Source organism: Choloepus didactylus, chromosome 7, assembly GCF_015220235.1.
Source record: "Choloepus didactylus isolate mChoDid1 chromosome 7, mChoDid1.pri, whole genome shotgun sequence".
NCBI lineage: Eukaryota > Metazoa > Chordata > Mammalia > Pilosa > Megalonychidae > Choloepus > Choloepus didactylus.
Genome location: NC_051313.1, coordinates 84,378,534 through 84,392,785, shown reverse-complemented (window position 1 = coordinate 84,392,785; position 14,252 = coordinate 84,378,534). Strand labels below are relative to the sequence as shown.

Sequence of the window (14,252 nt, the reverse complement as noted above, 5' to 3'; positions counted from 1 at the left end):
TAGTTCTGGAACAGCTATGACACATGTATTTGTGCGCTTCTGGTTGTCATTCTGTTCCCTGAGACCTTGCTCATATTTTTCCATTCTTTTCCCTATTTTTGCATGTAAGATTTCAGATATCTAGTCCTCTAGTTCACTAATCCTTTCTTCTGCCTCTTCAAGTCTTCTGCTGTATGTCTCCATTGTGTTGTTCATCTCTTTTATTTTGCCTTTCATTGCCATAAGTTCTGTCATTGTTTTTACAAGCTTTTGAGCTCTTCTGTAAGGACACCCTGTGTCTTCTTTATATCCTTCATCTCTTTCGCCACATTTTTCTTCAACTTGTTTATTTGATTTAGAAGATTTTGTTTGAAAATCTTCATTTAGTTGTTTAAACTCCTTATCTCAGTTGAAGTCTTAGTCTGTTCCTTTGACTGGGCCATATCTTTGTGCTTCCTGGTGTAAATCGTGTTTTTTTGTTTGTCTGTTTGTTTGTTTTTTTGCTGTCTAGGCATCCAATTTTCTTGATTAATTTATTCTGGAGGTCATTTTCTCTCTTTTGCCTAGGGTTTTCTTGTTGGTTGTCTTTGATCTTTATCTGTCCTTTGTTTCTCTCACCAGTTGTCAGATTGGCTCTGCCCCCCAGTCTCCCCCAAAAATGAGGTACTCACTGAAACCTGCCTCAGGGACAGGGGGAGGGGTGGTGAGTTGGGTAGGAACTTGGCACCCCAGCAAGTTCACTGTGTGTGTTAAAATAAATCTGCTGTCTTCCAGTGGTCACTGGCCAGCAAGGCCTGGGTTTGTTTTAGAGTCCTGCTTTAATAGTTTGGTCGTCTATATCTCAGTCAAAACAGGGCTGGGTTTCCATGCAGAAGGTACAAACCAGTTCCAGTGTCCTAAGAAATTGTCTGGAGCATGTTTTTAAAAGTCTTTCAATTCTCTTGCACTTTCTGGTCTGTCCAGCAGATGGCGCTGTTCAGTAACTTAATCATCCTCACAGGTTGATTTGTCTCCAAGCAATGGCTGTGTCTGCACAGGTGAGCTGAGACTGCGGGATTACTGTGACCTCACTTTGTCGGACAAAATCTGGTTCTGTGTGGGGCTCTGTTCCCATTTCACTTGTGGCAGAGGACTCCCCTAGCTGACCCAGTTTTTCAGCTGTACCCCAGGCAAGGAAATGGCTGCCTGCTGTTGTTTCCCTCAAGAGTGGAGGAAGGTCTTTCCGATTCAGGGCTGGAAACACTGTCCCTGTCCACATTTTCTCAGAGTCTCCATTCCTCACTGACCTGGGCGTTGAAATGCCCTTCCCTTTCCCCAGTCTTCAAATGGTGGGGGTATGTCTCACTGCTGTGATTTTATAGTCTGTGTCCCTGGTGGGAGGAGTCCCAGCTGCTCTTTCTGTGCCTTTCCCACACTGAGATGAAGTGAGGGGGTGGGGAAAGGACCAGCTAGCCTGGGACAGAAGATACCTACCAGATATTTTTCTCTTTCTTCAATATGGCATTTGTAGGGTCCTTCTCCAGTCTATATCTTCCTCCCGAGTTCTTAACAATTCAGAGCTGTCCCTTTTTTTCATTGACTCTCTGGAGAGAAGCTTTCAGTAGCTGTTGATGTTGCCACATTGATGACATCCCATTAATTTCTTTTTCATGTGGATATCCAACTTTCCCAGAAACAATTTTTTTTTTAATGAACTGAATTGAATTAAATTGAATTAGCACCTCTGTTGAAACTCAACTGATCATGAATGTAAAGGTTTATTTCTGGACTCTAAATTCTATTCCATTTATCTATATGACTCTCTCTGTGCAATATCACATTATTATATTTTATAGTAAGTTTTAAATCTGATACTTTAAAGCTATTCTTACATTTTTTGTTAAATTTAAGTACTTTTTTCCTTTTCATACCTTGTAAATGAAATTGTTTTCATCTGAATTGTTCATTTCTAATTTGTACATTGATCTTCTACTCTGTGACCATGCTAAACTTGTTAGTTTTAATTGTCTTTATGCAGATTCCTTGAGATTTTCAACCTATAGGATCTTATGATAGCTGAAAAAATAAGACAGTCTTAATTCTTCCTTTCCAATTTGGATGGCCTTAATTGGGGGAGTGGGGAGGGGAGGTATGTTACTGCACTGGCGAAAACCCCCAGTGCCAATGTTGAACAACAGTAGTGAGAGCCGACATTCTTACATTATCTCTAATCTTACAGGGAAAGCATTCCGTCTCTCACCATTAAGTGCAAGAAATGTGGGTTTTTCATAGGTGTCTTCTATAACTAGTTTACTGAGAATTGTTACCAATAATGGACATCAGATTTTTTACATCTATAAAGATGATCACATGGCTTTGTCCTTTCTTCTATTATTAAGGTGTATTACATCAATTGAATTTTGGATATTAAATCTACTTTGCATTCCTAGAATGAATCCAATTTTGTCACAGTACATAATCTTTTTTATATGATTCTTGATTTGGTTTCCTAAAATTGTGTAAAGATTATTGTGTCTATATTCATGAGTGATATTAGTCCATAATTTCCTTTTCTTGTGATGCCTTTGCCTGGTTTTGGTATCAGGGCAACAATGGCCACAAAAAGCACTTGGGAGTATTCCTTCATCCTCTACTTTCTGAAAAAGTTTGTAAAGGATTCATATAACTTCTTTAAATTTCTGATATAATTCCCTAATGAGAAAATCTGGTTGTGGGGATTTCACTATGGGAATATTTTTAATAACAAATCCAATTTCTTGGTTATAGGGCTATTCAGATTTTCTATTGCTCCTTGAGTCAATTTTGATAATTTTTATCTGTGATGGATTGGAGCTGTGTATCCCAGAAACATATGTTCTTAAACTTAATCCATTCCCATGGGTAAGAACTCTTGTAAATAGAACCTTTTGATGAGGTTAGTTCAGTTAAGGTGTAGCCCAACTGCATCAGGATGGGTCTTAATCCTATTTCTGAAGGCCTTATAGGGAAAGTCACAGAAAAAGAGAAAAACAGAGGCTGAAAGTCAAATGAACCTGGAAAAGAAAACACTGCCATGTGCATTGCTATATGACAGAAAAGTCAAGGACCAAGGATCACTGGCAGCCAGCCCCAGAATTCAACAGTCTCCTGGGAGAAAGCATCACCTTGTTTGATGCATTGATTTTGGACTTCTCCTAACCTAAAAAAACCGTGAGCCAATAAATTCCTGTTGTTTAAGCCAACCCACTGCATGGTTATTTATTTTTGGCAGCTAGGGAACTAAAACACTGTCATTCTAAAAACTTGTCTACTTCATCTAACTTGTCTAATCATAACATTCTCTAAAATTCTTTTAATTTCTACTAGATTGGTAGTGATATCTCTTCTTTCATTTCTTATTTTTATAATTTGTGTCTTTCTCTCTCTCTTCAGTCTAACTATGGATTTGTTGATTTTATTGATTTTTATCAAAGAGCCTACTTTCAATTTCATTGATTTTTCTCTCATTTTTGTTTTCTATTTCATTGACTTCTGCTAATATTTATAATTTCCTTTCCTGTGCTTGCTTGGGGTTCACTTCGTTCTTCTTTTTTCTGGTTTCTTAAGGTAGAAACTTAGGTACTTGAGATTCCGTTTCTAATATAGTACTTTAAAGCCATGAATTATCTACTAAGCACTACTTTATTAGCTACATCCCATAAATTTTATTTTTTGTTTTAATTTTCATTCAGTTTAACATATTTTCCAATTTCCTTTATGATTTTATGTTTGACCCATGTATTCAGCAGTATGTTTCTGAATTTTCAAATATTTGTAGGTTTCTCAGGTTACTGTCTGTTGTTGATTTCTAATTTAATTCTACTATGGTTGGGAAATATATTTATATGTTTTTTCCCAGTCCTTTTAAATTTGCCAAGCTTTACTTTAAGGCCTAGCATATGGTCTGTCTTGAAAAGTGTTCTGTGTATGCTTGAAACAAGTTGTTATTATGAAGTCACTGTGTGAATATTTTGTATTTGTCACTTGACCAAGTTGGTTAATAATGTTATGTCTTGTTTACTCTTGATCATTTTCTGTCTGGATAGTCTAACAAGATAGAGAATTGGGTACCCAAATTTCCAACTATCCTTGTTGGATTATCTACTATTCTTAAAAATTCTGTCAGTTTCAGGTTCATGCATTTTGAAGCTCTGTTATTAGGTGCCTACATAAATATAATTGTTCTATCCATTAAGTTTATTAGACCTTTCACCATCATGAAATATCCCTCTTTGTCTCTAGTGAAATTTCTCTTAAAGCCAATATTTTCTGATGTTAGTATTGCTTCTCCAGCTAATACAGTTATTTACTTGGCATCTCTTTTTTAACTTTTGTTTTCAAACTACTTGTATCTTTGAATCTAGGTGTGTCTTTTACAGAAAGCACATTGGTAGATCTTGATTTTCTAATCTACTTGAAAAATCTCTGCCTTTCGAATGGGATGTTCAGACCATTTATTTTTGATATAATTATTGGTTTGGCTATATTTACACTAGGCACTTTGTATTTTGTTTACTATATGTCTCCTGTCTTTTTTGTCCTATATTCCACCCTTAATATAGCTTACTATATTAATTCCTGATTTATTCTATTGTGTATTTTCAACATAATGAAATAAAACCCACTCCATATTCTATATAATTCATCTATATAAAGTACAGAATTCACTGATTTTTGGTATATGCTCAAATATGTGCAATCATCTCCACAGTCAATTTCAAAACCTTTTCACCACTTCATACAGAAACCCTGTGCTCTTTATTACACCATTAACCCCATTTCCCCAAGTCCAAAGCAACGATTAATATACTTTTTGTATCTATAGATTTCCCTATTCTGAACATTTCATATGAATGGAATCATGTAAGAAGAGGTCTTTTGTGACTGACTTTATTCACTTAGCATGTTTTTGAAGTTCAACCATGTTGTAGCATGTATCATTACTTCATTCCTTTTTATAGCCAAATATGCAACTGTATAGATATATCACATTTGGTTATCCATTCATCAAATGATTGGCACTGAGCTTTTTTCACACTATCCTATTTTCACATTTTCTTATTTCTTTTCACACTTCACAATTTTGTTGAAAACTAGACATTTTAGATAATATACTGTAGTAACTTTGGATTCTGCTATTTCCCCTTAAAGGTTTATGTTCCTGCTCTTTTGTTTATTTCTTTGTTCAATAACTTGTCAAGGCTCTACCTGTGATTTAAATGTGGGAGTTTGGTGTAGGGATAGCACTGAAAGTTAAACAACAGTATGAGATCACCAAGGGACTAACTCAGATAGAGAACAGGTCCAAGGATCAAATACTGGGACATATAAATATTAAACAGGGTCATGAAAAAGAGAGAAAAACAGCAAAGGCACAAATGGGGATGTAAGAAGGAAAACCAAGAATGTCTCTCTCTCTTCAAAATGTGGAGTGTTAAGGAAAGTTTATGACATTATTGTGACAATTTAGCAGTTTGCTTAAAGACTGAACATAAAAGTCACACTAACAGTAAGTCCTCTAGAGTACTCACTGCCACTTGTTTTCCTTGTTTCCACTGGGAAACAAATTCTTTGGCTACTAGTAGGTCTCTCGAGAAGTCTTCATCCCAAGATTCTCATGCGCAAACCTAACCAGGAACCACTTAGAAAACTCCCTCTGTGATTACAAACACATTTTTAAATAATGGTGTTTAGGTGTGTGTGTGACAGAACCATATCTTATCAGAAAACACTTTACAAACATGAATTAAAAAAAAAAAATCCCAAAATTAGTTTGACTTTTTATCTTGTCTAGAAAAGCACTGAAATATATTAATTTTTTTTTTCAAAACAATGAAGTGTCCAAAAGAGTCACATTTGATGAGATGCTAGGTCAATTCTTTCATTGCACTAACTTCTCCAAGAAGGTGTCTTTCTTTTGTCCTCATACTTGATTTGAATAAACAGCAGGTAACATCTATTTACACTTACCACATGCCTTGCACTCCTAATACTGTGAAATAAGTAGTACTTTCTCACCATTTTACTGATAGGTAAGTCACAGAGAAGTGAACTTCAATGACCCCAGCACTTTTCTCAAATTAGGCACTAGGAGGATGTAAGTCCCAAGCTCAAAATATACAGTAAAGACCCCAGGTACAATTGGTCACCAATTTACCAAGAGCAAATGTGAAGACATTTTCTAAAAACTTTCTTAGGTGCTCTAAAAGGTCCTGGGACAGAAACAGGAATTTGAAAGCCTCTTGGTTCACCTTACTCTTTTTTAGTTCCATAACTTAACTCATTTAAATATATGCACACTTTGACACACTATCCTATTTTCACTATAAAAATTGCTTAAAAGCAAAAAATAAGAACTTATTAAATAGCTATTACTTTGGGATTGTGTGACTAAGTTATGGTGCATCCAAACAATGGAATACAGTGCAGTAAACAGTTTTTTTAAATGTATACACATACAAGAATCTTCATAGCAGCGGTATTTGAATTAAACAAAAACTATGAAAAACCCAAGTGATCATCAGTACTAGAAATGGTTAGGTAAACTATGGTACGTTGATGAATGGAACATTATACAGCGATGAGAATCAATGAAGTTCTGCTAAATGCAACAGTATAGATGGATCTCTGTCATAATGTTGAACAATAAGGGGACCAGTCACAAAGAATACATACAGCATAATTCAATTAATATCTACCCACAAAATGAAAGCCTGAGAACAGCATCAAGCTTCTGAAGATAGAGTCTCTGGCAGGAATTGACAGGACAACTACAGAAGAGATTATTTTAAAAATAGACTCCAATAATTCCTCCTTATGGTTTGGGCTATCCCATTTCTACAATCCCAGCATGCATGCAAAAACAAAAGGAGGAGTTAAGAAAAAAACATTAAGTAAAAGGAAAATTCACTTAAAAGAAATGAAAGTAGAAGGTGAAAGAATTAAAACTAAAAATTGATAGTACGGTCAGAGAAAACATGGAAATAAACATTTACTATAAATTATAATAAAAATAAAAATTTAAAGATAAGAATATTTGAAAGATAAAAACAGAAGATAAAAACAGAAGGCAGATGAAAGTTAAAAAACATACATAAAAGATAAAGGATTATTTGGGCTCAAACATGAGCAATTACAACCGAGTTCAGAACTAAAAGGTCAGACAAGAGCAGTTTTTTTAAAATAGCAAAGAAGCTTGAAGAAATAGATGAATAAATAAATTAAAACATTCAAAAGGATAAAAAGGAACAAGTCCTTCAAGTTTCTGAGGTAAGCACAGCATCCTCAGATGCGTAGGCTTCTGAGTACAGGGGCCCTGTAAGTAAAAGGCAAGGGAAAGAGATAAACAACTTTATACTCTCATCCTTTGATGAGCTACATGAAGGTATCTGGTAGCTTCAGTTAACTGAGGGCTGTTAATAATCAATCAAGAGTTAGGAAGCATTCAGTACGTAGAAGTGACAGTCAGCCTGACTTTCTAAAAACTTCCAAGGGAAAAAAAAAAAAAAAAAAAAAGCACCTAAAGTTCCTTTAATGTAACAGAAAGTTCTCAAAAATGTGGTTTCCAGTCCCCTAGGATATACAACACAGAGATGCTTTCAGGACAGCCACACATGAAGGCTATTTACATAATAACACAAGAATGTTACCTGTCTTTCTGCTATGTGGACATCTGCACTAATGATACAAAAACAACAGTGGCTAAAACTGCTGACCCTTTAGAAGAAATCAAGACAGTGGAGCTAAACAATACTAGCAATCATTGTATTCTTCACCACCAAGCGTTCCTGGGAATGGGGGTACTCTTTCATTCATCAAAGCCCTTTTGGGTCGGAAGAAGATGGCGGCATAGAGAGGAATGGAAGGTAGTTAGTCCCCCTGGAACAACTAATAAAAAACAAGGAACAACAGGTAAATAATCTGGAATAACTGCTGGGGACAAACGTGACTCTCCACACATTGTACACCAACCTGGATTGGGAGGAATTGCCCAAGATCACAGCATAAAATCTGTAAGCAAAAACTGTGGACCCAAGCCAAGAGCCCCCCGCCCATGGCAGCCAAAACTGCAAAACCTCACTATGCTAGAGAGCAGCACTCTCTGAACAAGCAAACATACCTCAGCCCAGCTCCAACTGAGGTTTCATTAACAAATGTTGACTGCCCAATACAAGCTACAAATCCCCAATAAGCAGACAGAGGTTTTTGGTGATGACTGACCTTGGAGAGCTGGAGGACCTCTCTGGGAAGGAGGGGGAGCCTGGAGGACTGGGTGCCATCTCTGGCCAACAGGCAAAACTGAGGGTGGTCACAGACTGGCCCTGAAGGGGGGCTTTTTGTCCCTTTTTCAGCTCAGTGGAGAAAGACTCAGCCATTTTCAGTTCACAGCTCTCTGACCCTGACAAGGGTGGAGATAGCAGAGTCAGAGAGATTATCTTCCCTAAGAGGAAAAAGGTGGTGCCAACCTCTACTACCTGCCTTCCATTCAGGACCACACCCCAGAGCCTGGGGGAAAACAGCCACAGGCCACACCTCCTTACACCAGTCTGGAGTGATATGCTAACAGGCACCACCTGCTGGGCAGAAAAGCACCGCAGCTTGAGGCCTCAAAGGGTGTATCAATCTTCTAAAACACACCCTCAGAGAGACCTCATACTGAATATTGACCCTTCTGAGATCTGAGCCAGTTCTGGTCTGTGAAAACCTGACTGGGGTAACCAAGGAAACCAGATGCCTAGACAACAGAAACCACAACCTACATTAAGAAAAATGAAGTTATGATCCAGTCAAAGGAACAAACTTACACTTCAACTGAGATACAGGAATTAAAACAACTAATGCTAAATCGATTCAAAAAGTTTAGGGAATATATGGCAAAAGAGCTGAACAATATAATGAAAACACTGGGCGTACATAAGGTAGAAATCAAAAGTTCGAAAAAACAACTGGCAGAATCTGTGGAAATGAAAGGCCCAAGAGATGAAAGACACAATGGAGACATACAACAGCAGATCTCAAGAGGCAGAAGAAAACACTCAGGAACTGGAGAACAAGACACCTGAAAGCCTACACACAAAAGAACAGATAGAGAAAACAATGGAAAAATATGAGCAATGTCTAAGGGAATTGAATGACAACATGAAACATTTAAATGTATGTGTCATTGGTGTCCAGAAGGAGAAGAGAAGGGAAAAGGGGCAGAAGCAATAATAGAGGAAATAATCAATGAAAATTTCCATCTCTTATGAAAGACATAAAATTACAGATCCAAGAAGCACAGCATACCCCAAACAGAATAGATCTGAATAGGCCTACGCCAAGACACTTAATAATCAGATTATCAAATGTCAAAGATAAAGAGAGAATCCTGAAAGCAGCAAGAGAAAAGTGATCCATCACATACAAAGGAAGCTTGATAAGACTGTGTGCGGATTTCTCAATAGAAACCATGGAGGCAAGAAGGAAGTGGGGTGATGTATTTAAGATACTGAAAAAGAAAAACCACCAGCCAAGAATCCTATATCTGGCAAGACTGTCCTTCAAATATGAGGAGAGCTTAAAATAGTCTCTGACAAGCAGACAATGACAGAGTTTGTGAACAAGATACCTGCACTACAGGAAACACTAAAGGGAGCACTATAGACAGAAAGGAAAAGACAGGAGTGAGAGGTTTGAAACACAATTTTGGGAGAGAGTAGCACAGCAATGTAAGTACACTGAACAAAGATGACTGTGAGTATGGTTGAAAGAGGAAGGTTAGGAGTATGTGGGACACCAGAAGGAAAGAGGAAAGATAAAGACTGGGACTGTATAACTCAGTGAAACCTAGGGTGCACAACGATTGTGATAAAAGGTACAAATATGTTTTTATATGAGGGAGAACAAATGAATGTCAACATTATAAGGTGTTAAAAATAGGGTGCGACTGGGGGAAAAATACAATCAATGCAAACTAGAGACTATAATTAAAAGAAACATTGTATTATCCTTCCTTCAATGTAACAAAGGCAATATACCAAAGCTAAATGCATATGGGAGGTATAGGGGAAGGGTACAGGACTCTTGGCATTGGTGATGTTGTCTGACTATTCTACTTTGGTTTAATGCTATCTTTCCTTTTGTCACTTCCTAGCTGTCATGTTTTGTTTTGGTTTTCCTTTCTTTTTTCTTTTTCTTTTGTCTCTCTACCTCCTTTGACTCTTACTCATTCTTTGTGGAAGAAATGGAGATGTCCTTATATAGAGAGCAGTGAGGGTGAATACATAAATATGTGACTATACAGGGAACCATTGATTGTTTACTTAGGATGGAATGTATGGTGTATGAATAAAACCATCTTTAAAAAAATGGGTTGATGAAGAAACCTTGAGGGCACTATATTGAGTGAAATAAGACACGTAAGGACAAATATTACAGGGTCTCACTGATATGAACTAATTATAATATGTAAACTCATAGACATGAAATGTAAGTTACCAGGATATAGAACAGGGCTAAAGAATGGGGAGCAGTTGCTTATTATGAGCAGAACATTCAACTAGGGTGAACTTAAACATTTGGAAGTGGACAGAGGTGATGGCAGAACATTGTGAGAATGACTAACAGTGCTGAATGGTCTTTGGATGTAGTGGAAAGGGTAAGCTCAGAGTCACGTATGTTACCAAAAGGAAAGTTGGAGATTAAAAGATGGGAATGTACAAAATAGTGAATCTTGTGGTGGACAATGTCTGAGATTAACTGTACAAATAGTAGAAATCTCTCTCATGAACTAGGGCAAATGTATGACACTATAACTAGAAGTTAATAATAGAGGGACATATAGGAAAAAATATATACCTATTGCAAACTACAGACTACAGTTAGAAGTATTTTAACATTCTTTCATCAATAGTAACAAATGTACTACACCAATACTATGAACTAATAAAGGAGGGGAGGCAGTGGTTAGGGGTATGGGAGGATTTGAGTTTCATTTTTTTTTTTGTCTTTATTTCTTTTCTGGAGTAATGCAAATGTTCTAAAAATTGAAAAAAAAAATTAATTGTGGTGATCAATGCACAGCTGTATGATGGTACCATGGGCAACTGATCGTATACTTTGGATCTTTGGATAATTGTATAGTTTGTGAACAATCTCAATTTTAAAAAAAGCCCTTTTGAAGCAGCAAAAAATTTTATTAAATGTCCACCCTTAAGCACACTACACATCTTTTTAAAATTCTGTGTGAACAAAATGAAAGTACACATAAAGCTTTATGACATCTGAAGTAAATAGTCACCTCAAAGAAAAACACCTGGACTATTTGAGTTGCAAGCTACAATAACTTCTGGCACCAACTGCAATACAATTCTGGCTGTAACCATTCAGAGTTTGGTCAGACTCCACAGGTTAAGAGAACAATCCCCATAAGATTGCCCTTACTTCAGACACTAACCACAAGTTCCAGAATTCCCAGGCAACCTGCAATTCTCAGCCCTGGCTACAAGTGCAGGGGTTCCCACCTCCCCCTCAGGTTCAATAATTTACTAGATTGACTCACAGAACTCAAGAAAGCCCTATATGTATAATTACAGTTTTATTACTGAAAAAAAGATGCAAATAAGGAGCAGCCAAAAGAAGAGATGCACAGGGCAAGGCCTGGGAGGGCTGCAAACACAGAGCTTCCATGTCCTTTCCCTGCTGAGTCAGGATCTGTCACCTTCCCAGCACAATGATGTATATTAGCAATTGAGGATGCTCCCCCAAGCTTGGGTGTTCAGACCTTTTATTGAGGTTTTATTATGTAGGCATAATGTGGTTGAACTCAATCTCCAGAACCCCTCAACCCTCCTGGAGGTTGGGAGCAACAGAATCACCAACCTCAAAACTTTTAGGCTCAGCATACTTTAATACTTTACTGTCTTAAAAGCTACTTAGTTTATCTGCCAAATGAAATCAAATCTGTTTCTTAAATCTATTTGACCACAGAATCTCTGCCTCATTGTCTACCCCAAGTCCAAGAACTGCCTCAGAAGTGAGGTGGAAAGTTCAATCAGTAATTTGAAGGTGTTAACACTCCTAAAATATTTTCATTAAGGAAAATGGCTAAAAATACTTTGAGTGCTATTCATAAAAAATATTAAATTTCTACACTAAAATACTATAAAAACTTTTCCAAAATCTGCAAAAGGACAGAATTTCATGGATCCTCTATATTTTAGATCAAGAGAAAAGGCAAAAACATTAGAGCCAAAGTAGCTAAATTAAAGCCCAATGAAACCCTTGAAAATTATTCCACTGAAATTTCTGAAGATGTTTTCAGTTTTCAATTTAATGTCCTACGGAAACTTTAACAACTTGTTTTATGGCATAAAAAAATGGCATCCCTTTCCCAGCTCAGCACTTAACACATTCTCACAAAGGCGTCAGTCTCACATTTACTCAAGAGCAAATTCTGGAAACATTTAGGTGGTTTGTTTCCAAGCTTTTATAATCCAGTATTGGAGAAAGAAGGAAAGAACGAACAGAGGTAGGGTGGAGTGGAGGGGAGGAACCAACAAACCAACCAACCATAATCTTCTGGATTAAACTGGCTCTGTAGAATCCAATAAAAGTCAATCCTACAAATTCTCCAATACAGTACACTCTACTGATGTCAACACTTTGAAAATTTAAAAACATTTAAATTTAAATTTTAAATCAAGAGATGAAGTTGGGAAATTGGTAATGGTAATAACAAAGAGAAACCTGAGATTTAAAGTAACTTGACTAAACTACCACAAAGAAGTGGTAACCATGAACCTAAATGAAGCAAAGTAAGTTAAAGAAGTTTCAGAAATGTGAAAGTCTGCTAAATCCCTTATTTCTGGTAAAGAAAACAGTAATCTCCCATGTGGTGTCAAAATTAACAGTTAGTTTTAGTCTTATTCTACATTTTGTTTAACAACCCAAATAGGAAATGAAACTGAAAAATACTTACTATAGTAGCCATATAATACTGTGTCTTCAATCTGTCTGCTGACATTAGCATTAGCCCAGTCCTAGCATAAAAACAGAAACAATGGAAATATTAATGCGTTTATTTGCTTAATATTTATATTTAAGTTTTAAAATGGATAATGTAATTTCTAAAATGTATCATCAACTGAAACAAGGTATGATTCATACCTTGATGAGAGCCAGAAAAGTAGGTAATTTTCAATAGGCAGATGCTGAAATAAGATTACAGTTGGTAAGATGGCTCACAGTCCAAGTTCTTGGGGAACACATAAACAGGAGATGTGTAACAGACTAGCAATTAGGGATGGCTTCCCAAAAAAGACTCTAAACTGAGACCTGAAGGAATAGAGGAAGTTATCAGGGAAAAGATGAGAAAACGGTAGGAAGAAGAAAAGAAAGCATAGAGGGTTCAAAAAACTGCAAGGAGCTGAATATAAATTCACTAGAACTTCTGGAAAGATAAGAAAAAGTAGGTATGAGGGAGGGAAGGGAGGGACATATGTTTGAGGGGCTTGTTACTCAGCCTAAGTATTTTGGACTTTGTACTAAAAACAGTGGAAATTACTGATGTATTTTATGCAGAGAGTGAAAAATCTGATTTGTATTTTAGAAAGAACGTATTACATATTAAAGGAACTAAAGGAAATGTCAACCTAAACTCCTTTGCATTCTTCCCACAAAAGTTTTCTTTAAATTACTAAACTTAAAAAATATAATTCAAATTAATCTTGCAACAAAAAAATCTGTATACTAATGAATCAGAACTAAAGTACATACTCCAATACCCTAAATTTTACACACATGAAAAATTAAACCTGGAGAATCTAAGTGACTGATTATTGCTAATTAAGTAACAAGTCTTAAATTAGAATGTAGGTCAATTTTTTTCTGTAAACACTGTAAGAGCTCAAATTGGTACCAATATCTTATTAAGAAAGAGAATAAACGTTCAATTGTCTTAAAATATTTTAGTTTTATTCTTTTCTTTGCCTACAAATACTTCAACATTGAGCATCTATAAATTTCTTACTAACAAATAGCTAAAAGAACAAAAATGTGGAAAATTGAAACTTGACTCTACAAATACATAATTTTGACATACAATGAACAATAAATAGTACTTCCCAACAGAAAATTATAATAATATTTGTTCATCAATTGTAACAAATATACTACTACACTAATGAAAAGTGTTAATAATGGGAGGGGAGGGATAAGAGAACTCTATTTTCTGCATGACTTTGTAAACCTACAATTTCTCTAATTAAAAAAACAGA

The 14,252-nt window shown here is 36.2% G+C and overlaps 1 protein-coding gene across 1 annotated transcript in view; it reads right to left on the bottom strand.

Annotated features, from left to right (window-relative positions):
- Window positions 1-14,252, bottom strand: part of LMBRD1 (LMBR1 domain containing 1) — a 228,410-nt gene that overhangs the window by 182,217 nt on the left and 31,941 nt on the right. Inside the window, exon 3 of the mRNA XM_037842304.1 lies at window positions 12,956-13,016. Within this exon, the coding sequence (XP_037698232.1) occupies window positions 12,956-13,016 (61 nt within the window). The remainder of the gene's footprint in view (window positions 1-12,955; window positions 13,017-14,252) is intronic.